This window comes from Salvelinus fontinalis, chromosome 2, assembly GCF_029448725.1.
Source record: "Salvelinus fontinalis isolate EN_2023a chromosome 2, ASM2944872v1, whole genome shotgun sequence".
In the NCBI taxonomy this organism is placed as follows: Eukaryota; Metazoa; Chordata; class Actinopteri; order Salmoniformes; family Salmonidae; genus Salvelinus; species Salvelinus fontinalis.
The window spans coordinates 10047369-10071660 of NC_074666.1; the positions used below are offsets into that span (position 1 = coordinate 10047369).

At 44.8% G+C, this 24292-nt stretch overlaps 1 protein-coding gene across 5 annotated transcripts in view; it reads left to right on the forward strand.

Annotated features, from left to right (window-relative positions):
• The window catches only part of LOC129811569 (mucin-2-like), a 93972-nt gene that overhangs the window by 13244 nt on the left and 56436 nt on the right, over window positions 1–24292 (forward strand). For 4 of the 5 annotated variants that reach the window (XM_055863009.1, XM_055862983.1, XM_055862992.1 and 1 more), the window contains exons 2-3: window positions 8032–13540; window positions 20483–20557. In XM_055863009.1, coding sequence (XP_055718984.1) covers window positions 9138–13540; window positions 20483–20557 — 4478 coding nt within the window. In that variant the 5' untranslated portion in view covers window positions 8032–9137. The remainder of the gene's footprint in view (window positions 1–8031; window positions 13541–20482; window positions 20558–24292) is intronic. The other variant, XM_055863018.1, reaches the window with a different exon arrangement.

Genomic DNA, 24292 nt, shown 5'->3' on the forward strand with positions numbered 1-24292 from the left:
CCAAAACTCCAAGGTGCTTTATTTTCATCAAACATGATTTGTAAGATCACGAGAAATGAAATATGAAATATGTAACACTTAGCCTCTCATCTCCTGTGTATATCTGTTACATCCAGTACATGTGCACTATATCTTGTTTTGTCTCTCAATGTCAACATGGGTTAGAAAGCACAGAGATCAAACATGACCTTTGCGCCTTCACACCGCATTTCGCACACTCACACTCACTCAGTGTTTTCATGTCGACGGGCCGCGGAGAGAGGTAGGAACCTCTCTAAGGAGGAGCCTAGTAAATCTTAAATAATAACAACGGAGAGTTATAACCCGGCTGACATTATTCCGCTGAACACCTTGACTTCTCCTGGCTGCTGTTTTATCTGTTGTCTGCCAATAAAGCTTTCCATGAAAATGTCACATGAGGAAAGGCTTGGCCTCCAGAGTGTGCGGAGCATTAAGAAGCCCTGGATTCATTAAACTGTCTGTCAGCGTAAATCTTGATCTGGGGTCAGTTTGCAGACTGAGTGGGAGGAAAGAAAGCGAGGGAAGGAGGTAGAGGAGGAGGATGAGAGAAAATGAGAGAAAAGATGAGGATAATGGGAGAGAAAGAGAGGATGAGAAAAAGAAGGGTGGACATAGGATGGGAGTAAAAAAAAGGACAGAAGGGAGGATTGGCAGATGAAAGAAAGAAGGAAGGGTTAGAATTGGGTTGACGTGGAGGAGAATGAGGGGAGGGTAATGGTCCTGCAACGAGTGTAACTTGGGAAACCTGTCAGGGTGAAAGGTGAATGGAAAACTCTCAGAGAGAAGGAACATTGAGGAGAGAGAGAAAGAGAAATAGGGAGGATGACCATCACTGTTAAGAAATAGTTTTGATTAAAGTTTGAGTAAAATACTAAAAGTATTTGGTTTTAAATATACTTAAGTATCAAAAGTCAATATAATTGCTAAAATATCATTAAGTATCAAAAGGAAAAGTATAAATCATTTCAAATTCCTTATACACTGCTCAAAAAAATAAAGGGAACACTTAAACAACACAATGTAACTCCAAAGTCAATCACACTTCTGTGAAATCAAACTGTCCAATTAGGAAGCAACACTGATTGACAATAAATTTCACATGCTGTTGTGCAAATGGAATAGACAAAAGGTGGAAATTATAGGCAATTACATTTTTACATTTTACATTTTAGTCATTTAGCAGACGCTCTTATCCAGAGCGACTTACAGTAGAGTGCATACATTTTATTACATTTTTTTTACATACTGAGACAAGGATATCCCCTACCGGCCAAACCCTCCCTAACCCGGACGACGCTATGCCAATTGTGCGTCGCCCCACGGACCTCCCGGTTGCGGCCGGCTGTGACAGAGCCTGGGCGCGAACCCAGCCTAGCCTGGGCGCGAACCCTGAGACTCTGGTGGCACAGCTAGCACTGCGATGCAGTGCCCTAGACCACTGCGCCACCCGGGAGGTACGGTAGGTACAATTAGCAAGACACCCCCAAAAAAGGAGTGATTCTGCAGGTGGTGACCACAGACAACTTCTCAGTTCCTATGCTTCCTGGCTGATGTTTTGGTCACTTTTGAATGCTGGCGGTGCTCTCACTCTAGTGGTAGCATGAGACGGAGTCTACAACCCACACAAGTGGCTCAGGTAGTGCAGTTCATCCAGGATGGCACATCAATGCGAGCTGTGGCAAAAAGGTTTGCTGTGTCTGTCAGCGTAGTGTCCAGAGCATGGAGGCGCTACCTGCACATTTGTGGCCTGCTGGAGGTCATTTTGCAGGGCTCCTCCTTGCACAAAGGCGGAGGTAGCGATCCTGCTGCTGGGTTGTTGCCCTCCTACGGCCTCCTCCACGTCTCCTGATGTACTGGCCTGTCTCCTGGTAGCGCCTCCATGCTCTGGACACTACGCTGACAGACACAGCAAACCTTTTTGCCACAGCTCGCATTGATGTGCCATCCTGGATGAACTGCACTACCTGAGCCACTTGTGTGGGTTGTAGACTCCGTCTCATGCTACCACTAGAGTGAGGGCACCGCCAGCATTCAAAAGTGACCAAAACATCAGCCAGGAAGCATAGGAACTGAGAAGTTGTCTGTGGTCACCACCTGCAGAATCACTCCTTTTTTGGGGGTGTCTTGCTAATTGCCTATAATTTCCACCTTTTGTCTATTCCATTTGCACAACAGCATGTGAAATTTATTGTCAATCAGTGTTGCTTCCTAAGTGGACAGTTTGATTTCATAGAAGTGTGATTGACTTGGAGTTACATTGTGTTGTTTAAGTGTTCCCTTTATTTTTTTGAGCAGTGTATTAAGCAAACCAGACGGCAACATTTTCTATTTTTTTTTTAAATTTACGGATAGCCAGGGGCACACTCCAACACTCAGACATAATTAACAAATGAAGCATTTGTGTTTAGTGAGTCCGCCAGATAAGAGGCAGTAGTCCTGCTAAGCATTTGAAATGTAAATGAGTACTTTTGGGTTTTAGGGAAAATGTATGGAGTAGAAAGTACAACATTTTCTTTAGGAATGTAATGAAGTAATAGTAAAAGTTGTCAAAAATAGAAATAGTATAGTACAGACACCCCAAAAAACTTAGTACAAAAAACGTAGTAAAAAAAAGTAGTACTTTAAAGTATTTTTTACTTAAGTACTTTACACCACTGAAAAATACAGCTGTATTATAGATACCAGTGAGTTACTGTATGTTCTCAATGCTACAATGAAAGCGTATAATTCATAAAGACCCGTCCTCATCTAGTACGATAATATATAACAATAATACATGCCATTTAGCAGACACTTTTATCCAAAGCGACTTAGTCATGTGGGCATACATTTTATATATATGGGCGGTCCGAGGAGTGAAATCCAATATCCTGTCGTTACAAGCGCCATGCTCTACCATCTGAGCTACAGCACGATAACGATGAAATTCTGGGTTCCTCATCCACTAACTAATACACATAAGTGCAGGAGCCCACGGTTCCTTCCTCGTCCCCTTCTTGGGCCCGTCAAGCGTGACTGTAATCATAATCAATCCTAAAAATCATGTTTTTAAAAGGTTGACGGTGGGGGCGTGGAATTGACAAAGATGTTCCTCTTAAAAAAAAAAGAAACAAGATATGAAAAAAAGTGAATGTAATTAACCCCCATGGGGTCCCTATTCCCTAGATCACCACTAAGTTGTGAGGCAACACTAACTGTCTCTGGCTCTGCAGAGAGACCGTCAGACCTCAGGAAACTCAGATGGCCTGAGCCAGGCTTGCCTCTTGTCACAAAGCATCTTGTCACAGCTGGACATTTGTCAATCACTGAAAAGATATGTATATGACTTATTTTTGGTATTCACTCTTTTTGTCTAATTCTGTTTCTCTCTTTCTCTCTCTCACAAATAAACACTTACGCACATGCACACACTCTCTCTCTCTCTCTCTCTCTCTCTCTCTCTCTCTCTCTCTCTCTCTCTCTCTCTCTCTCTCTCTCTCTCTCTCTCTCTCTCTCTCTCTCTCTCTCTCTCTCTCTCTCTCTCTCTCTCTCTCTCTCTCTCTCTCTCTCTCTCTCTCTCTCTCTCTCTCTCTCTCTCTCTCTCTCTCTCTCTCTCTCTTCCTCCCTCGCTCTTTGTCAATGCTTCCTCATTCTGTCTTTCTCTCCTTTTCATTACTTCTCTTAAACAAACTTAATCTCCCCTTCTCACGCTTTGTGTGTCTCTCTGTTGACCCTGCTCTTATTAATTTTTTTAACTGGCTACCTCATTATAAACTTCATTATTATGAGGTCATCTCATTATCCAATGGAAATGAGAGGACCACAATATGAAGACTAATGCCCTCTCTTTCTCTCTCTCTGTCTTTCTGTCTATCTCTCAATTCTATTTCAATTCATTTTAAGGGCTTTATTGGCATGGGAAACATACGTTAACATTGCCAAAGCAAGTGAAGTAGATAATAAACAAACGTGAAATAAAAAATACTAATTAACAGTGAACATTACACTCAGAATGTTCCAATAGAATAAAGACATTTCAAATGTCATATTATGTGCAAATAGTTAAAGTACAAAAGGGAAAATAAATAAACATAAATATGGGCTGCATTTACAATGGTGTTTGTTCTTCACTGGTTGCCCTTTTCTTGTGGCAACAGGTCACAAATCTTGCTGCTATGATGGCACACTGTGGTATTTTATCCAATAGATATGGAAGTTTATCAAAAATGGGTTTGTTTTCTAATTCTTTGTGGATCTGTGTATTCTGAGGGAAATGTGTGTCTCTAATATGGTCATACATTTGGTAGGAGGTTAGGAAGAGCAGCTCAGTTTCCACCTCATTATGTATGCAGTTTGCACATAGCCTGTCTTCTCTTGAGAGAAGCCCATCTGTAAATAGCCCATCCAACCAACTACCTACCTCATCCCCATATTTGTTTTTTAATTTTTTCTGCTCTTTTGCACACCAGTATTTCTACTTGCACATCCTCATCTGCACATCTATCACTCCAGTGTTAATTGCTAAATTGTAATTACTTCGCCATTATGGCCCATTTATTGCCTTACCTCCTTACTTCATTTGCACACACTGTATACAGATTTTTTATTGTGTTATTGACTGTACGTTTGTTTATCCTATGTGTAACTCTGTGTTGTTGTTTTTGTCGCAATGCTTTGCTTTATCTTGGCCAGGTAGCAGTTGTAAATGAGAACTTGTTCTCAACTGGCCTACCTGGTTAAATAAAGGTGAAATATGTATTTTTTTTAAAGAGCCATGTCTGCCTACGGCGGCCTTTCTCAAAAGCAAGGCTATGCTCATTGAGTCTGTACATAGTCAAAGCTTTCCTTAAGTTTGGGTCAGTCACAGTGCTCAGGTATTCTGCCACTGTGTACTCTCTGTTTAGGGCCAAATAGCATTCTAGTTTGCTCTGTTTTTTGTAAATTCTTTCAAACGTGTCAAGTGATTATCTTTTGGTTGTCTCATGACTTGGTTGGGTCTAATTGTGTTGCTGTTCTTGGGCTCTGTGGGGTCTGTTTGTGTTTGTGAACAGAGCCCCAGGACCAGCTTGCTTAGGGGACTCTTCTCCAGGTTCATCTCTCTGCAGGTGATGGCTTCGTTATGGAAGGTTTGGGATTCACTTCATTTTAGGTGACTAGATGGAATTTGTATTTGTGGTCCTGGCAACTGGACCTTTTTTGGAACACATATTTTTGTCTTACTGAGATTTATTGTCAGGGCCCTGGTCTGTGCAGAAGATCTAGGTGCTGCTGTATGCCCTCCTTTGTTGGTGGACAGAAGCACCAGATCCTCAGCAAACAGTAGACATTTGACTTCAGATTCTAGTAGGGTGAGGCCGGGTGCTGCAGACTGTTCTAGTACCCTCGCCAATTCATTGATATATATGTTGAAAAGAGTGGTTCATAAGCTAGATTCCTGTCTCACCCCACGGCCATGTGGAAGAAAATCAGTGTGTTTTTTGCCAATTTTAAACGCACACTTGTTATTACAACTGTACATAGTTGAAGTCGGAAGTTTACATACACCTAAGCCAAATACATTTAAACTCAGTTTTTCACAAATCCTGACATGTATTCCTAGTAAAAAGTCCCTGTCTTAGGTCAGTTAGGATCACCACTTTATTTTAAGAATGTGAAATGTCATAATAATAGTAGAGAGAATGATTTATTTCAGCTTTTATTTCTTTCATCACATTCCCAGTGGGTCAGAAGTTTACATACACTCAATTAGTATTTGGTAGCATTCCCTTTAAATTGTTTAGCTTGGGCCAAATGTTTTGGGTAATCTTCCACAAGCTTCCCACAATAAATTGGGTGAATATTGGCCCATTCCTCCTGACAGAGCTGTTGTAACTGAGTTAGGTTTGTAGGCCTCCTTGCTCGCACACGCTTTTTCAGTTCTGCCCACAAATTTTCTATGGGATTGCGGTCAGGGCTTTGTGATGGCCACTCCAATACCTTGACTTTGTTGTCCTTTAGCCATTTTTCCACAACTTTGGAAGTATTCTTGGGGTCATTGTCCATTTGGAAGACCCATTTGCGACCAAGCTTTAACTTCCTGACTGATGTCTTGAGATGTTGCTTCAATATGTCCACATAATTTTCACTCCCCATGATGCCATCTATTTTGTGAAGTGCACCAGTCCCTCCTGCAGCAAAGCACCCCCACAACATGATGCTGCCACCCCCGAGCTTCACGGTTGGGATGGTGTTCTTCGGCTTGCAAGCTTCCCCCTTTTTCCTCCTAACAAAACCATGGTCATTATGGCCAAACAGTTCTATTTTTGTTTGATCACACCAGAGGACATTTCTCCAAGAAGTACGATCTTTGTCCCCATGTGCAGTTGCAAACCGAAGTCTGGCTTTTTTATGGAGGTTTCGGAGCAGTGGCTTCTTCCTTGCTGAGTGGCCTTTCAGGTTATGTCGATATAGGACTCGTTTTACTGTGGATATAGATACTTTTGTACCTGTTTCCTCCAGCATCTTCACAAGGTCCTTTGCTGTTGTTTTGGGATTGATTTGCACTTTTCGCACCAAAGTACGTTCATCTCTAGAGACAGAACGCATCTCCTTCCTGAGCAGTATGACGGCTGCGTGGTCCATGGTGTTTAAACGTGCGTACTATTGTTTGTACAGATGAACGTGGTACCTTCAGGCGTTTGGAAATTGCTCCCAAGGATAAACCAGACTTGTGGAGGTCTACAATTTTTTTCAATTGTACAATTTTTTTTTCTCCAAAAAGTGTTGTTGAGCTGGACAATCTTTTGTGCTGACTGGAGTGTGTTCACCTGCTGTTCCAGCTCCACCTGCCTCACCTCCAACTGGGTGAATTTATCCTTAATTTCAATGAGGGAGTAGTACTCTGTGCTGGGAGGTTGACTTTCCGCTTGGGGTTGTTCATCTGTGGGGTTGGATAATGAAGAGGTCTGGTCTGACCCGCTCGGGGTGGATGTATCTTTCACAAGAGAGAGCTTATCCTGCTGAGCTATCTCTTTGATTATGTGAAAGTCCAGCTGAAACTGTTTGGGGTTGCTCTGTACCATTACTGTTCCAGACTTGCACAGGTTGACATTGGCTGACTCAGAGTCCTCGTTGTCTAATATCCCAAGTTTCCACCCCCCCCCCCCCCTTAACAAAGGGGTAGTGTGTTAATATAGCACTTCACAGGGGATGGTCTGTGTGGAAGATGAAGTTGCTTATGTTCCCATTTTAATAATAGTCAGCAAAAAGTGTCTCTTGATTTTCTATAAGAAGCTTATTTTTGTACTCTTTTCGTGCCTTATCATTTTTTTTACATCCAGACAGTACTGTATTGTAATGACCTTTGAACAGAGGGAGGGGGCTTCAACAACCTCTGCATTTGGGTGGGGTAGGCTGTGAAACTCTCCTGCCATTGTTGGGCTCAAGGGCTTTGACACCTCTCACTTCACACCTCAGTGCTAATTGAAGTTGCAGTCAGATATGTTCTGTCCTAGCAAGCTTGGTAGCCTTAACTTAGCATTCAGTCCTTATAAAGCAAAATATAACACTAATGTAATTTTTCTTGGCTTTAAAAGTAGCTTCAGACTAAACATTACTTACTCAGTTCCAGGTTGGATGGTGTATTTAGGTTACTGTTGTTTGTTTGCCAGACCATTTGCTGTGAAGCTTGGAAATAAGAATCTTAGGTAGTAGGAATCCTTCCAGGAAATGTCGTCCAAAATCAGGTTGTAGGTTTGGAGTTTTGATTTGGAGTGAATGTTATGTTGTGGAGGGTACTATCCTGTATATGTCCTTGTGGAAAAATCCAAGTTTATCTAACTCTAAATCTATGTTTTTGTAAAAACATGCTGAAAAATGCAGGAGCTCATCTGCTCTCTCTCTCTCTCTCTCTTGCTCTCTCTCTCTCTCTCTCTCTCTCTAGATAAGGTAAATGCCTAAATGCCTGGGGGTGGAAGGGGGCGCTGATTACTTATCTTGTCTCATCTCTTGTCTTATCTCTTGTCTGTCTCTCTCTCTCTCTTGTCACCTCAGGAACCTGGCCTATCCTGTTATCCAGCAAAATGAGTGGAAGATGAGTCACTGAGAAGAGGTATTGGAAGAGAAAAAAAGAGAGAGAAAGAGAGAGAGAGAAAACGTGAGAAAGCAAAAGAGGAAGATAGAACATTATGGGGAGTCACACAACATTATCCCACTCCTTAGCAATCCAATCTCCCTCCAGCCCCGTGGGACAATAGTGGGTTGGAAAGGCAAGCCTGCAGATTCATTGATGGGAAGGATGGACAAAGTGTATTCAGGGGAGTCATGCCTATTTGTCGGTAGGTACCGTGCCCCCGTCACGATCTTCTGCGATATTATTAAGACTAAGTTGGAGCTGACTGTACAGTTTCCAGGAGTCATGCAACGGAACTGTGTGCCCCGTTCTCACACTCACCTCTCTTTTCTGGGTCTTCACACTTATTTCATGTGAAATGAAATCTCTTTTAGATGTAGATTTTGTATGAGGGAGATCTGAGCCATGCTTTAAGTTGGCATTTGCTCCCATGTTTAACGTACTGATATCAATTTTACATTTAATGTGGCTATATAGAACAGATCTATAAGGAAATCAGGACTCTATGTGGACTATTACCATAAATAAATAAATAAATAAAGTTCTGTGGACTATGAGAATCCGGTTCACCCTGATGACTTATTTTATGAAGTCCAGGATACAGTTCTCTCTATCTGTAATTTGAGCAAAGTACAGACCATCTGGCTTTGGATATCTCAGGAAGTCAGATATCCAGAGAAACACACACACACACACACCTGAGGAAGGACTAGTCCTTTGGAGTGCTGCAGAAGTGGAATGACAGGACAAACAGCACTGCAGTGTGACAGTTATTTCCAAGCATCTCCATGATCACTCAAACCAATAAGCTACAGCTGTCTCCCCAGATCTGCTTGTTGATGGCACTCCAGCTCAACAAATCCGATAATACCGATAATCCATTGTCATAGAGAATAAATAATAGTCAACAGACAAATTGCATTGAGCTAGATAGAATATAATTACTCTCTGACAGAGGATTTAATCACATCAAACGGCCTGCAGAGACTGTGGATGTCGGGGGAAAGAACAAGACGCCACAGGAGACATGGTGAGCAAAGAGACTAATCACTTGGTCACTGGCCAACACACCAACAGCAAGACCACCGACAAGCTGCCTGGCACCATGACAGTGCGCTCAGTGCTGCTCAACCGCGACTCGCCGGATATCGAGAGCCGCTTAAAGCGCCGCCGCAACCGCACCCAGCAGGTCCGCTTCAAAGACCTGGAGGATGGACTAGGCAGCGGGACCACTGGAGCCAAGAGCTACCAGAGGACTGCCGCTGAGTGTGACAGCCCCCACCCCTTCCGGAAGAACAGCCCCACAAGCCCCATGGCCCCCCAAGGATGGCTTACGGAGGCCTCGGTGGTGGGGGCAGTCCGAGGGGACATGGCAGAAACCATTGAGGTGGTGGCGGCGTTTTTGGCTCGGGCGCCCCCTCACCCGCTCACCCCAGGGCCCACGCGCCGCTGCTGGGCACCACCACCATCACCCCCACTGCCGTGCTCACTCACGCTGCCCCTCTCCCAGAGGCAGTGCACTAGCATGGCCAACCAGACCTCCCCCCGCCTCCAGAAGCCCAAGCCCTCCGTGCTCTCAAATGTCCGCAGCGTGGGGGACTCGGTGGGGGTGGATGGGGAGTACAAACAGGACAGCGAACATGATGAGTACCACACTGCCCACAACTACCTTTCAGAGCCTGCATCCAGAGATGGAAACGGCCCTGGGTTTAATGCTAAGCAGGGATTGGTGAACCAAACCCAGTGCCTCAGGACTAGTGAGGCTAACGCTAGCTCCCTTGCTGTTGGGAATCACATGGACTCTTCCTGGCATAACTCTTCTTGTTTTTCCCCTCCTAAATGCCAGGGGAGTGCAACTCCATCCCAAGTGAGGAGGAGAAGGCGCATAAACAATGCTATCAGTGACCCAGGAAGGGAGGTGTCCTACTGTACCACTCCAACGCAGACGGACAGTCCCTGTGTCTCCCCTTCTAACACCCTACCTCCCTTGACAGTGCAGCCCTGCACCTGCCCACCTCCCTTGACTGTGGGACCATCCACCTCCTCACCTCCCTCGACTGTGGGACCCTCCACCTCCCCACTTCCCTCGACTGTGGGACCCTCCACCTCCCCACCTCCCTCGACTGTGCAGGCCTGCCCCACCCAAACAAAAGCTGACAGCCCCTCCACCTGCCCACCTCCCTTGACTGTGGGACCCTCCACCTACCCACCTCCCTTGTCTGTGCAGGCCTGCACCATGGAGGGTTCCCAGGGTTCCCAGGGAACTGACCGTCCCTCCACCTTCCCACCTCCCTCGACTTTGAGACCCTCCATCTCCTCACCTCCTACTGTGCCCTCCACCTTGCAAACTCAGACTGTGCTTTACTATGCCTCCTTACCTAAAACTGTGCTAACCTCCACCCATCCACGTTGTGAAATTCCCCCACTGGTGGTTCTGCCTTGCGTCTCCCAGAATGAGTCCACCTGTACATCTCCCCCCAGAAAATCTGTGCTTCCTCTGACTGTGCTTCCATCTAAAGCTCAAACCACTCCACATCACACTACACAAACTGAACCTGTTCCACCCTGTACCTCCCTGATTCAAATCAAACCAACATGCACCACCACAACTACAACCAAAGCCTCAATTCCAAATTGGCCCACCCAACCACCAACTCCAATGATAGATCCGGACACAGCCCCAAATTGCCTCAACCCAAAACAAACTCATGTTCTAGCCCCCTACACTGCCCAATTTTTCCCCACTCCAAATCCAACGATAGCCCCCTACACTGCCCAATTTTGCCCCACTCCAACTCCAACGATAGCCCCCTACTCAGCCCCATCTTTCTCCACGACCCCGACTCCAACTCCAACGAAAGCCTCCTACTCAGCCCAAACTTTCTCCACCACCCCAACTCCAACTCCAACGATAGCCCCCTACTCAGCTCCAACTTTCTCCACCACCCCAACTCCAACTCCGACGATAGCCCCTTACTCAGCTCTAACTTTCTCCACCACCCCGACTCCAACTCCGACGATAGCCCCCTACTCAGCTCCAACTTTCTCCACCACCCCGACTCCAACTCCAACGATAGCCCCCTACTCAGCCTCAACTTTCTCCACCACCCCGACTCCAACTCCAACGATAGCCCCCTACTCAGCTCTAACTTTCTCCACCACCCCAACTCCAACTCCACCGATAGCCCCCTACTCAGCTCTAACATTCTCCACCACCCCGACTCCAACTCCAACGATAGTCCCCTACTCAGCTCTAACATTCTCCACCACCCCGACTCCAACTCCAACGATAGCCCCCTACTCAGCCCCAACTTTCTCCACCACCCCGACTCCAACTCCAACGATAGCCCCCTACTCAGCCCCAACTTGCCACACCACCCCGACTCCAACTATAGCCCCCTGCACCATCCTAACACAAACTGCCACACCCTGCTCCTCCTTAAATAAAGCATTCATCTACTGCACCTCTCCACCTCCAACTGTGACATCGTGCCACCCAACAACCCAAACCGCCCCTCCCTACATCTCCTTAATTCAAACCATACCACCTGGGAACCCCCCATGTCCGACCATACCCCCTGGGAATGCTCCGTGTCAGACCATACCACCTGGGAACCCCCCATGTCAGACCAGACCCCCTGGGAACCCCCCATGTCAGACCATACCCCCTTGGAACCCCCCATGTCAGACCATACCCCCTGGGAACCCTCCATGTCAGACCATACCACCTGGGAACCCCCCATGTCAGACCATACCCTCTGGGAACCCCCCATGTCAGACCATACCACCTGGGAACCCCCCATGTCCGACCATACCCCCTGGGAACCCTCCATGTCAGACCATACCACCTGGGAACCCTCCATGTCAGATCATACCCCCGGGGAACCCCCCATGTCAGACCATACCCCCTGGGAACCCTCCATGCCAGACCATACCACCTGGGAACCCCCCATGTCAGACCATACCCCCTGGGAACCCTCCATGTCAGACCATACCACCTGGGAACCCTCCATGTCAGATCATACCCCCGGGGAACCCTCCATGTCAGACCATACCCCCGGGGAACCCTCCATATCAGACCATACCCCTGGGGAACCCTCCATGTCAGACCATACTCCCTGGAAACCCTCCATGTCAGACCATACTCCCTGGGAACCCTTCATGTCAGACCATACCACCTGGGAACCCTCCATGTCAGACCATACTCCCTGGGAACCCTCCATGTCAGACCATACCACCTGGGAACCCTCCATGTCAGACCATATTCCCTGGGAACCCTCCATGTCAGACCATACCACCTGGCAACCCTCCATGTCAGACCATACTCCCTGGGAACCCTCCATGTCAGACCATACCACCTGGGAACCCCCCATGTCAGACCATACCCCCTGGGAACCCTCCATGTCAGACCATACCACCTGGGAACCCCCCATGTCAGACCATACCACCCTGCTCCTCCCAACCTCCAGTAGTTCCTTCCTACTCTGCCCACATTCAAATCCAAACGATAAAATACTGCTCCTCTCACTCTACCATCGTAAAAAGCTGCAACTCCCCATCTCCAGTCGTAAAATCCTACCATACACTTCCAACGGGTCCATCTTGCACCACTCCCACAAAAACTGTGCCCCTCTATGCTTCCACATTTCGGCCTGCGCCCCCCTACACCCCCCCAACTCAGGCCCAACACTGCAGCACTCAGGAGAGGAGGGTGATAGAGTGGGAGTGTAGAGGGGAGAGAAGGATACTTCCACCGCCACCCCCGCCACCTCCCCCATACACGCCACGCAAAGAAGGGGTGAGCTGCACCTCAGGCCCAGGCCACCGGGCACCCCTGCTCAGGCGAGCGAGTGAGAAGGAGAAGTCAGGGAGATCAGGGTCACCTGTGCACTGTCTGCGAGCCTGTTCTCTGAAACACAGAGCTCAAACACCCCCGGAGGTCCCTCTGAAAGGGAACCAGGGGGACCACGGTTCCTCACCAACCAAGGCCATCCCCAGACCCACCTGCCTGGGCCAGGCTCAGGCTCAGCTGGGGGCTCAGATTGGTGCTCTCCATAAGATGCTCTGCTCTGGGCCCAACACCCCCAACAGCCAGCACGCTTTCCCCCCTGGCCAGTACCCCTCCGGGGCCCGGGGCTGCTCTGGCTCTGGAGGGAGCTCCTCGGCCAGGCCCCTGACCTCCATCCAGGCAGACACACTGAGGCAGGTGCAGGAGATCCTGGGGGGGCTGGTGTCAGGGGCCAGGAGTAAACTGGATCCCACCTGGGTGGCAGAGAAACTGATGGGCCCCAATGGGCCTTTGCACGACATCCGCAGCCTGCAGACCCAGCTGCACAGCCTGGAAGGGGTCTTGGAGACCAGCCAGAATACCATCAAGGTACTGCTGGACGTTATTCAGGACCTGGAGAAGAAGGAGGCTGAGAGAGATGGGTGAGTGAGTCCCACTGAGCCAACACAGATCATCGGCAATTACCTTTTTGTTCCCAATTAGTGCTCTGAATATGACCTGACAAATTAAAATTAAAGGGCGATGACCATGAAAACTCAGGACCATACATAATGCCTGCTTGGGGACAATATTATAATTATACAGTTGCATGTATAAGCCATGCTTCCCCAAAAAATGGACCAAGAAAATAATTGATCTTTCGTCATAATTTTCATTCAATTCACAAGATGCTGATTATATCTCACCGGAGAAAGCATCCGAGCGAGCTACACAGCGGCCCTCTGTTCCTGTATGTGTAGCCCATCTATCTGATGCTGTCTGGAAAATAGTATTATTTTGTTGCTGCCCATGGCACTGAATGCAAGGGAAGCCAGTGAGCATTTGGCCTGCTTTGTTCCAAAAAGTATCAAATAAAAGCCAATCAGTGTTGAACTAAACTGAGCGAGCTCAACTGTGAATGGCCCTGACTCACCCCCCAAAAAATGTCTAGGGAAGCCAGTTTGGATTTTTCTTCACATCAATCACATCACATCAAAAACTTTAATTGTTGCATCTCCTTGTGTTGTTGTCCTCTGGTGGCTAGCTAGCTAGTTAAAATGGGTCATTCCTGCATTAGCCATAGATGGATATAGGGTTTTGGACTTTTGGACTTGTGGTGTTACTTAATTCTTCGTACTGGCCAATGATTATAACGGTGACTCTGATCCAACTATAAATTCATACATTGTCGTGCCCCTTGCCTGAGATGATGGAAGTTCAACATGTAGCTAGATGTAGTAGGCTAAAGTTAACTAGCTAGCTCATCGTTGCCCAAGAAATGAAGTTAGGCTAGCGAGCAAGAATTTGAACCAGGTAACAAAAAAACTAAAAGCGTGTACTGTATGACAGAGTCATAGACCGTTTCGGCAGCATGAAAGAGAGGAGGATGGCATTGGCATTTCTCTATGTGCACACACACAGGCACACACATATACACACACACACATACACAGACAGAGAAATCAGTACCATGGACAGTCACATAATTGTTAGCTTACGTTGATTGGACTAAATAGTTTTGGGGTATTTTAGTTGTCACTGTATTAGACTAAGTACAGGTAATTTGATGATTTGAAATGGTGCTGTAATAGTGGAGGCAGCTCTTGTATTCTTTGCAAACTCTCTGTGGTTCTAAATCAATAGTTGTTTAGTAGTCCGAAAATGTCGGAAACATTAACTTGCTTGACCATACTGTAGGTCATCTAACTGTTTGTTACATGCAATATGCTTTGTGGACTTCACCGGGCAGATGTTGCTCTCCGGTTTTGTGATAAAGCACAGGTGTGGTTGAATTTATTCTGCCACTGTGTCTTCTTATTGTCTCGGCCTTAGGCCTATATATCACGATGGCAAGGAATATGAAGTAACAGGTTATAGAGCAAACAACGCAATTATCACAACACATACTGTAGGTTGTCATATGGCTGTTTTTTACAGGCTTGGCTTCCCCAGTGATTTTACCCACTCACCGCTACTGTAACTATATAAGACTAACAGAATTCTGAGAACAAAAATGTTATTTAATTGGTTACTTTAAAGAAAGAGGAGGAAAAAATTAAGAAAACTGAAGAATGGTTAGTGGAATTATAGAAAAGATAAGGTAAGGATAAGAATAAAGGAATGCCTAGAGGCACAGAAACACAAAGGACAAGAAAGTAAATGTCACACATAAATGGTTTTAGCTCTGCTTCGAGAGGTTATTGTTTGTGCAAAGATTTGTCCAATGTGAAAATGATTCAGCCTCAGAGTATACAATGTGATCATAGCTTGGCACGACAACATTTTCTTTCTCATTCTGGAATCAAATCGAGGGTTATTGTTGGTAGCTGTCACTCCTCGGATGATGATAGAAAAACCAACAGCATGCAGCCCTGTTATAATCCAGCATGTGTTGTGTTATTCATATTACAGATGGACGTTTGTTTTGTTTGAGCTTTCCTGTTCTACCGCCCATCTATTTATAGGCCAACCCCAGCATGGTGAGGCTGTAAATACTTTGGCAACAAGGCTGTGCTGGGCGGACAGAATGAAATGTACATTTGGTAAAAATGAGGAGGAGAGGAGAAGCAGGGAGGGTGTGAGAAGGAGATGCCAGATGAAAGAGAGAGAGAGAGCGAGAGAGAGAGAGATTAAATCCAAAATATGAAATCCACCACGTCAACAACAAGTCAAAACTTTTCCCATATTCCCACCCGAATTTCCAAAACTTCAAACGAGAAATAAATATGCATTATTTATTTATTTATATAAAAGAAAATTGGGGGGGGGGCTACACCTCACTTCTATATAATTTCCTCATTGCAACGGGCGGCAATAGCGATCAGTGCTGATGATGAGGTCATGCGGGTGCAGGCGTTGGGTTTAGTTGCGGCACAGGCTCTTAGTATAAACCCTTTATGATTCTCATCAGCACTTTAATTCATCTACTCCCACATTTCTAAGCTGTTTACGGATTTTTCCACCGTCGGTATCATACCAACATGGTAGATCAGAGGAGAGGGGAAAACTCCTGGAGAGAAGACATGCATGTGGTCTATGGAGGAAAAAGTCTGTGATCATGAACGGTGTAATCACCAATGTACTGTGGTTGCGAATGTGAACGCCTGGTTGGGATAACATATTTCAGCCTGGTCTCATAGACGAGACGTAACATAGTAAATGTAAATCCAGGACACTCAAATGAACCTTAACCCTTTTAGCTAACCCTTCCCCTAACCCAAACCGTTTAACCTAACTCCAAAACTTAACTTTAACCTTAACCCTAACCCTTAACCGTAACCCCTAGCCTAGCTGACGTTAGTCACCAAGCTAGAATTTGTATAAGGCAAATGTATAGCAACCCAAAGGTTTCAAGATCGAATCTCATCACGGACAACTTTAACATTTTAGTTAATAACCAACTCCTAAACTTAACCCTAACCCCTAAGGATTTGCAAATCGTAACATATTGTACGTTTTTCCAATTTCGTAACATATTGTATGAGTAATGGACATACACAAATTAATACATACACTACCGTTCAAAAGTTTGGGGTCACTTAGAAATGCCCTTGTTTTTGAAAGAAAAGCACATTTTTGGTCCATTAAAATAACATCAAATTGATCCGAAGTACAGTGTAGACATTGCTAATCTTGTAAATGACTATTGTAGCTGGAAACAGCAGATTTCTTTATGGAATATCTACATAGGCATACAGAGGCCCATTATCATCAACCATCACTCCTGTGTTCCAATGGCACGTTGTGTTAGCTAATCCAAGTTTATCAGTTTAAAAGGGTAATTGATCATTAGAAAACCCTTTTACAATTATGTTAGCACAGCTGAAAACTGTTGTGCTAGTTAAAGAAGCAATAAAACTGGCCTTCTTTGTACTAGTTCAGTGTCTGGAGCATCAGTATTTGTGGGTTTGATTACAGGCTCAGAATGGCCAAAAACAAAGAACTTTCTTCGAAACTCATCAGTCTATTCCGGGGCCTCCCACTCATCTTTCTATTCTGATTAGGGCCAGTTTGCGCTGTTCTGTGAAGGGAGTAGTACACAGCGTTGTACGAGATCAGTGCCATCACAAAGTATTCACACCCCTTGACTTGTTCCAACTTTTCTTGTATTACAGCCTGAATTTAAAATAGATTTTGTGTTACTGGCCAACACAAAATGCCCCATAATGTCAAAGTGGAATTATGTTCTTTGAAAATTTTACTAAACAATATTCCAAAACATGCCCCCTGTTTGCAATAAAGCCCTAAAGTAAAACTTCAAAAAGTGTGGCAAAGAAATTTATGTCCTGAATACAAAGTGTTATATTTGGGGCAAATCCAACACAACACATTACTGAGTACCACTCTTTGTATTTTCAAGCATGGTGGTGGCTGCATCATGTTATGGGTATGCTTGTCATTGGCAAGGACTAGGGAGTTTTTTTAGGATAAAAATGAACTGAATACAGCTAAGCACAGGCAAAATCCTAAAGGAAAACCTGCTTCAGTCTTCTTTCCATCAGACACTGGGTGACAAATTCACCATTCAGCAGGACAATAAACTAAAATACAAGGCCAAATATACCTAGACGTTGCTTACCTAGACAACATTGAGTGGCCTAGTTACAGTTGACTTAAATCGTCTTGAAAATCTATGTCAAGACTTGAAAATGTTTGTCTAGCAATGATCAACAACCAACTTAATGTCTATCTAGCAACTTTTGTCATTATGGGGTATTTTGAGTAGATGTGTGAGAAAAAATAATATTTTATCAATTTTGAATTCAGGATGTAACACAACAAAATGTGGAATAAGTCAAGGGGTATGAATATTTTTTTAAGGCACAGTGTATATACATATATACAGTTGAAGTCGGAAGTTTACATACACCTTAGCCAAATATATTTAAACTCAGTTTTTTACAATTCCTGACATTTAATCCTAGTAAAAATACCCTGTCTTAGGTCATTTAGGATCACCAGTTTATTTTAATAATGTGAAATGTCAGAATAATAGTAGAGAGAATGATTTATTTCAGCTTTTATTTCTTTCATCACATTCCCAGTGGGTCAGAAGTTTACATACACTCAATTAGTATTTGGTAGCATTCCCTTTAAATTGTTTAACTTGGATTAAACGTTTTGGGTAGCCTTCACACAAGCTTCCCACAATAAGTTGGGTGAATTTTGGCCCATTCCTCCTGACAGAACTGGTGTAACTGAGTCAGGTTTGTAGGCCTCCTTGCTCGTGCACACTTTTTCAGTTCTGCCCACAAATTTTCTTTAGGATTGCGGTCAGGGCTTTGTGATGGCCATTCCAATACCTTGACTTTGTTGTCCTTAAGCCATTTTGCCACAACTTTGGAAGCATTCTTGGGGTCATTGTCCATTTGGAAGACCCATTTGCGACCAAGCTTTAACTTCCTGACTGATGTCTTGAGATGTTGCTTCAATATATCCACATCATTTTCCTCCCTCATGATGCCATCTATTTTATGAAGTGCACCAGCCCCTCCTGCAGCAAAACAACCCCACAACATGATGCTGCCACCACCGTGCTTCACGGTTGGGATGGTGTTCTTCGGCTTGCAAGCTTCCCCTTTTTTCCTCCAAACATAACAATGGTCATTATGGCCAAACAGTTCTATTTTTGTTTCATCAGTCCAGAGGACATTTCTCCAAGAAGTACGATCTTTCTCCCCATGTGCAGTTGCAAACCGAAGTCTGGCTTTTTTATGGCGGTTTTGGAGCAGTGGCTTCTTCCTTGCTGAGCGGCCTTTCAGGTTATGCTGATATAGGACTTGTTTTACTGTGGCTATAGATATTTTTGTACCTGTTTCCTCCAGCATCTTTACAAGGTCCCTTGCTGTTGTTCTGGGATTGATTTGCACTTTCACACCAAAGTACGTTCATCTCTAGGAGACAGAACGCGTCTCCTTCCTGAGCGGTATGACGGCTGCGTGGTCCCATGGTGTTTATATTTGCGTACAATCACAAAGCCCTGACCTCAATCCTATAGAAAATTTGTGGGCAGAAATTAAAAAGCGTGTGCGAGCAAGTAGGCCTACAAACCTAACTCAGTTACACCAGCTCTGTCAGGAGGAATGGGCCAAAATTCACCCAACTTATTGTGGGAAGCTTGTGGAAGGCTACCCGAAACGTTTGACCCAAGTTAAACAATTTAAAGGCAATGCTACCAAATACTAATTGAGTGTATGTAAACTTCTGACCCACTGGGAATGTGATAAAATAAATAAAAGCTGAAATAAATCATTCTCTCTACTATTATTCTGACATTTCACATTCTTAAAATAAACTGGTGATCCTAAATGACCCAAGACAGGGTATTTTTACTAGGATTAAATGTCAGGAATTGTGAAAAACTGAGTTTAAATGTATTTGGCTAAGGTGTACGCAAACTTCCGTCTTCAACTGTATATAAGGGCTTTATAAATAATTTTGATTGATTGATTGATAAATAATTTTGATTGATTGATTAATTCCGGTATATATATTGATATATATTGATATATATACCGGCATCAATCAATGAAATGTATTTATAAAGCCCTTTTAACATCAGCCGATGTCATAAAGTGCTATACAGAAACCCAGCCTAAAACCCCAAACATTATGTTATATGACAAGTGGTTGAAACGACATCAGATCAGACATCAGTTGAAACGACAACCAGACGGTCTCCGTTACGGCCAGCTAAATATTCATTATTTTGGTTGCTAAACAGACGTTTATAAATCGTCCTTATTATACAACCAGTATACAACCTCTCCATGACGTCAAAAGGACATAGTGAAAGACATCATTGCAACCAGATTTGGCCCTGGGTGTATATGACTCTGTATATCCCTCGGACTGTACAGTCTTGACCTATCTTTCAAGTTAAATACGTTTCTACTAGTTTTTAAAGTCTGTAGAAGCACTGAATCGTCTCTCACAAGGGCTCTTGTTCTGAGATCTACATGTAATGAATTCAGACTTGACTTTTACCTCATCAGCATTAATTTGTCCCTGAAGATAAAGTGAGTCATTTTTTGCGTAATCATCAGGGAGTCAGTTGAGGGAAATCATTCATAAGAAATGATCAGGAGTGGGATTCTAGATGAGGAGTTAGCTGGAGGAGAATCATGAGACTGAGGCAACACTTCATCATGATTAAAAAAATAAGAGCTAGCTACTTCTCAGAGGAAGTGATGAAACCTAGCTAGGGAAGGTAAAACTGAGATCATGCTTATTTCTAATCCCTTTCTCTCTCACACACACATACACCACACACACACACGCACGCACTACTGTCACATCATGGTCTCTCCTGACGCTGTGACTCAAGCCAAGGTGACGGATGCTATGGTCCCGTGGTGATGATGTCATTTGTTTTTCCCCTCCAGGAGACACTCCTACCGGACAGGCCAAGACATAGAGAACTGTGGTACGTGTAGAGACTGTGCCTGCATCATATACAGGTATGACATGGCTTTAGAGTGTGTGTGTCTGCACGTGTGTTTTGAGTGTGCATGTGCGCATGATAATGCGCATGTATTAAATAGGGGTGTGTGTTTCCTATATGTTGGATGTGTGCATTCTCTATGCATTATATGTGTGTCCTACGGTAACGTACGGTTCACTGTCGTTTCAAATCTCGTCCCTATTGGCTCGGCAGGATTACGACATCCATGAGGCAGTCTCTGTGATTATCAAGCAATGGCATGCAACACTTAGGATACAGGCTGTTCATCTCACACTTTCAAGTCAAAGGTGTGAATATTGCTGCAGGTTAGTTCACTGAGCCCAGTGAGGAGGGATTTGGGAGGTCAGGCGTTCCACAATCACACACATTCACTGACACACTCACATATATTCACTGACACATGAAAAAAAATGCAGAAGTCCTAAAAAAGATAGAGCCACACACACACACACACACACACACACACACACACACACACACACACACACACACACACACACACACACACACACACACACACACACACACACACACACACACACACACACACACACACACACACACACACACACACAGGTAAAGTCACATATACTGCTTAATCACCCCTTTGCTGTTTGAAATTTGAATTGAAATCAATCAATTAACAAACAGGATTTCACAGTTTACAGTAAGATTAATAAAAGGCAGACAAGCACTGGAGGATTACTATGAAATGGAAATCCATGTCTCTCAGTTGTAATTGTAAAAATCATGAGAAACAACACAGGAGCAGTGGAGAGAGAGAGGAGAAGGAGGGAGAGGGAGAGAGAGAGGGAGGGAGAGAGACAGGGAGAGAGAGAGAGAGAGAGATGGAGAGAGAGAGAGGGGGAGAGAGAGAGGGAGAGAGAGAGAGAGAGAGAGAGGAGAAGGTGGGAGAGGAGAAGGAGGGAGAGGGAGAGAGAGAGAGGGATAGGGAGAGAAAGGAGAGGGAGAGCGGGGGAGAGGGAGTGGGAGACAGAGGAGAAGGAGGGAGAGGGAGAGGGAGAGGGAGAGGGAGAGGGAGAGGGAGAGGGGGAGGGAGGGAGGGAGAGAGAGGGGGAGAGAGAGAGAGAGAGAGAGGAGAAGGAGGGAGAGGGAGAGAGAGAGAGAGATAGGAGAAGGAGGGGGAGGGAGGGAGGGAGGGAGGGAGGGAGGGAGGGAGCGAGGGAGAGACAGAGAGAGAGGGAGGGAGGGAGGAGGAAGGGAGGGAGAGAGGGAGAGAGGGAGAGAGGGAGGGAGGGAGAGAGGGAGAGAGGGAGGGAGGGAGGGAAGCAGGGAGGGAGAGAGAGAGAGGGAGGGAGAGAGAGAGGGAGGGAGAGAGAGAGGGAGAGAGAGAGAGGGAGAGAGAGAGAGAGGGAGAGAGAGAGAGAGGGAGAGAGAGAGAGAGGGAGAGAGAGAGAGAGGGAGAGAGAGAGGGAGGGAGAGAGAGAGAGAGGGAGAGAGAGAGGGAGAGAGAGAGGGAGAGAGAGAGGGAGAGAGAGGAGAAGGAGTTAGAGTGAGAGAGAGAGGGAGGGAGAGAAAGCGAGGGATGGAGAGAGAGGAGAAGGAGGGAGAGGAGAAGGAGGGAGAGGAGAAGGAGGGAGAGAGAGAGAGAGAGAGAGGGACAGAGAGAGAGAGAGAGAGAGAGAGAGAGAGAGAGAGAGAGAGAGAGAGAGAGAGAGAGAGAGAGAGAGAGAGAGAGAGAGAGAGAGAGAGAGAGAGAGAGAATGAACACTGTAGAAGTTGGGCCTGCCAGTTCCCTGCTGAGATCTAAGAGAAACAGAGCGAGAGAGGGAGAAGGCAAGAGACTCAAAGAAAAGGAATCATTCCGAAACTGAACGCAGCTCCCACATCTGAAAAGGGTATTAAGAGAAAAGGAAACCCAGAGACTAGCAGTATAGTGAGATGAGACAAAGAGAGAGAGAAAAGCCTGCCTGAAAGAGAGAGAGAGATAGTGAGAGAGAAAGCAAGAGATAGTGAGAGAGAGAAAGAGTAGGAAAGAGAGAGTTTGCGAGAGAGAGAGTGCGGAAGAGCGAGAGTGGGAGAAGAAGAGATAAGTCATGAAGAATTTAGACAGGCATATTATCCTCCCCAGCTCCACATGCTCCAGGCTGGTCTGGCGTTTCTCTATACTAGGTAATGTTACTTTTACACACGGTCATATTGTTTTCCGGTCAAAAGAACACTTGTCACCATAGTGTCCTGTCTAGGCCGTAGCGTTCACCTCAGCTCAGCTTGACATGTGGATTTCACAGGCTTTAGTAAGGAGGATATTTCCTTTTTTTAAGCTTAGTTGAGCCTGGTCTGGCAGAGGATGGAAAGAGATGGAGAAAACGAGAGGTGAGAAAGAAGGAAGAGAAGAAAGACATGAAAGACAGGTTCTTGTTCTTCTTATTGCTGATTGATTGATTATCAATACCTTGTTATTTTACCTTTCATTTTGTGTTCCAAGTGTTTCAGTAAAGATGGATTTCTGTAAATGGGTTGGTGTGTTTGATGTTTATCGATTTTGAACGTTAATATGTTTTTTTAACTCTCTGTTTTTATCACCGGTTGTGTAGCTGTATTAACCCCCCAGAACCACAGATTTCCCACAATCACATCCAAGTCCTGGACGAAAAGCATTCTCAATGGGAATCTCCATAGTGTTTTTAGTCAAGGACATGGCTTAATCTGTGTCAGGGAAACGGGCCCATGATGTTTGACCTTTTACAGTAACAGAACATAACATACTGCATTCTCATGAAAAGATATGTCCATGGTTACCATTTCTCATATCACACTCTCATCTATACCCTTTGAAGACCATCACTTCCCTCCATAGAATCAGAATAGAGCGCCACCCTCTGTCTCACTCTCCTCCACATGCTCCTACGTGCCAATGCATTCCTTTCAATGGCTCATATTGTGCAATTTATCCCAGACTTTATTACAGCTCTAAGGCGTACCTTACAGATGTAGGATCTTAATTTGACCTATATTGTCACAGAATAATAATAATTTGAATGTTTAGTCCATAATATTGCTTGATCGGTGGTTAGGCTATTAGCTGGCCAAAAGTAAGCTACATGAAAATTGTAATGCTGTTTACATAACCCTGTGTTACATTTATGCAAATCACAAAGCTCAACTGCATTTCCTGCAGTACAGAAAAATGAGCCGCAACAAAAGAGTGATCAAATTAAGATCCTATACCTGTATATCTAGTCAGATATTTTCTTTTTATGCAGCTCAATACTGCACTCTCGAACCCAGCAGACGAAATGTTGTCATAAAAGACGTCAGATTGATGTCATAGCAACGGTTTTGCCCGCTGGGAATGGCTCTAAGGGAAATGTTTGTCAGTAGGCATAATATACAGACATAAACCTTTGCTCTTCAGTTCCCTCCGAATATTTCCTTTTAAAACAAGCCTTACTTCAAAATGCAAATGAAAAACTTTAAGTAATGCAAATGTAAACATGATTGCACTAAAATGTAACATAGTTACAAATTGCACTGCAGCTCGCCAAATAAATGCTCCATTTGTTTCCATTTTTTTCCTCTAAAGCTGGTATCTGTAAAAGTAGAGGAACGCATGTACCTGATGTTATTTATCCAGCACCCGTGGCGCATTAACTGCATATTAATATGCAAATATCATTGTGAGGCGTGCAGGAGCGTTAATTAGGGAGAAGCGTTTGGAATATAAAAGTCCTTCCTATTATGCATTTTGCTAATGGCATATTTATGG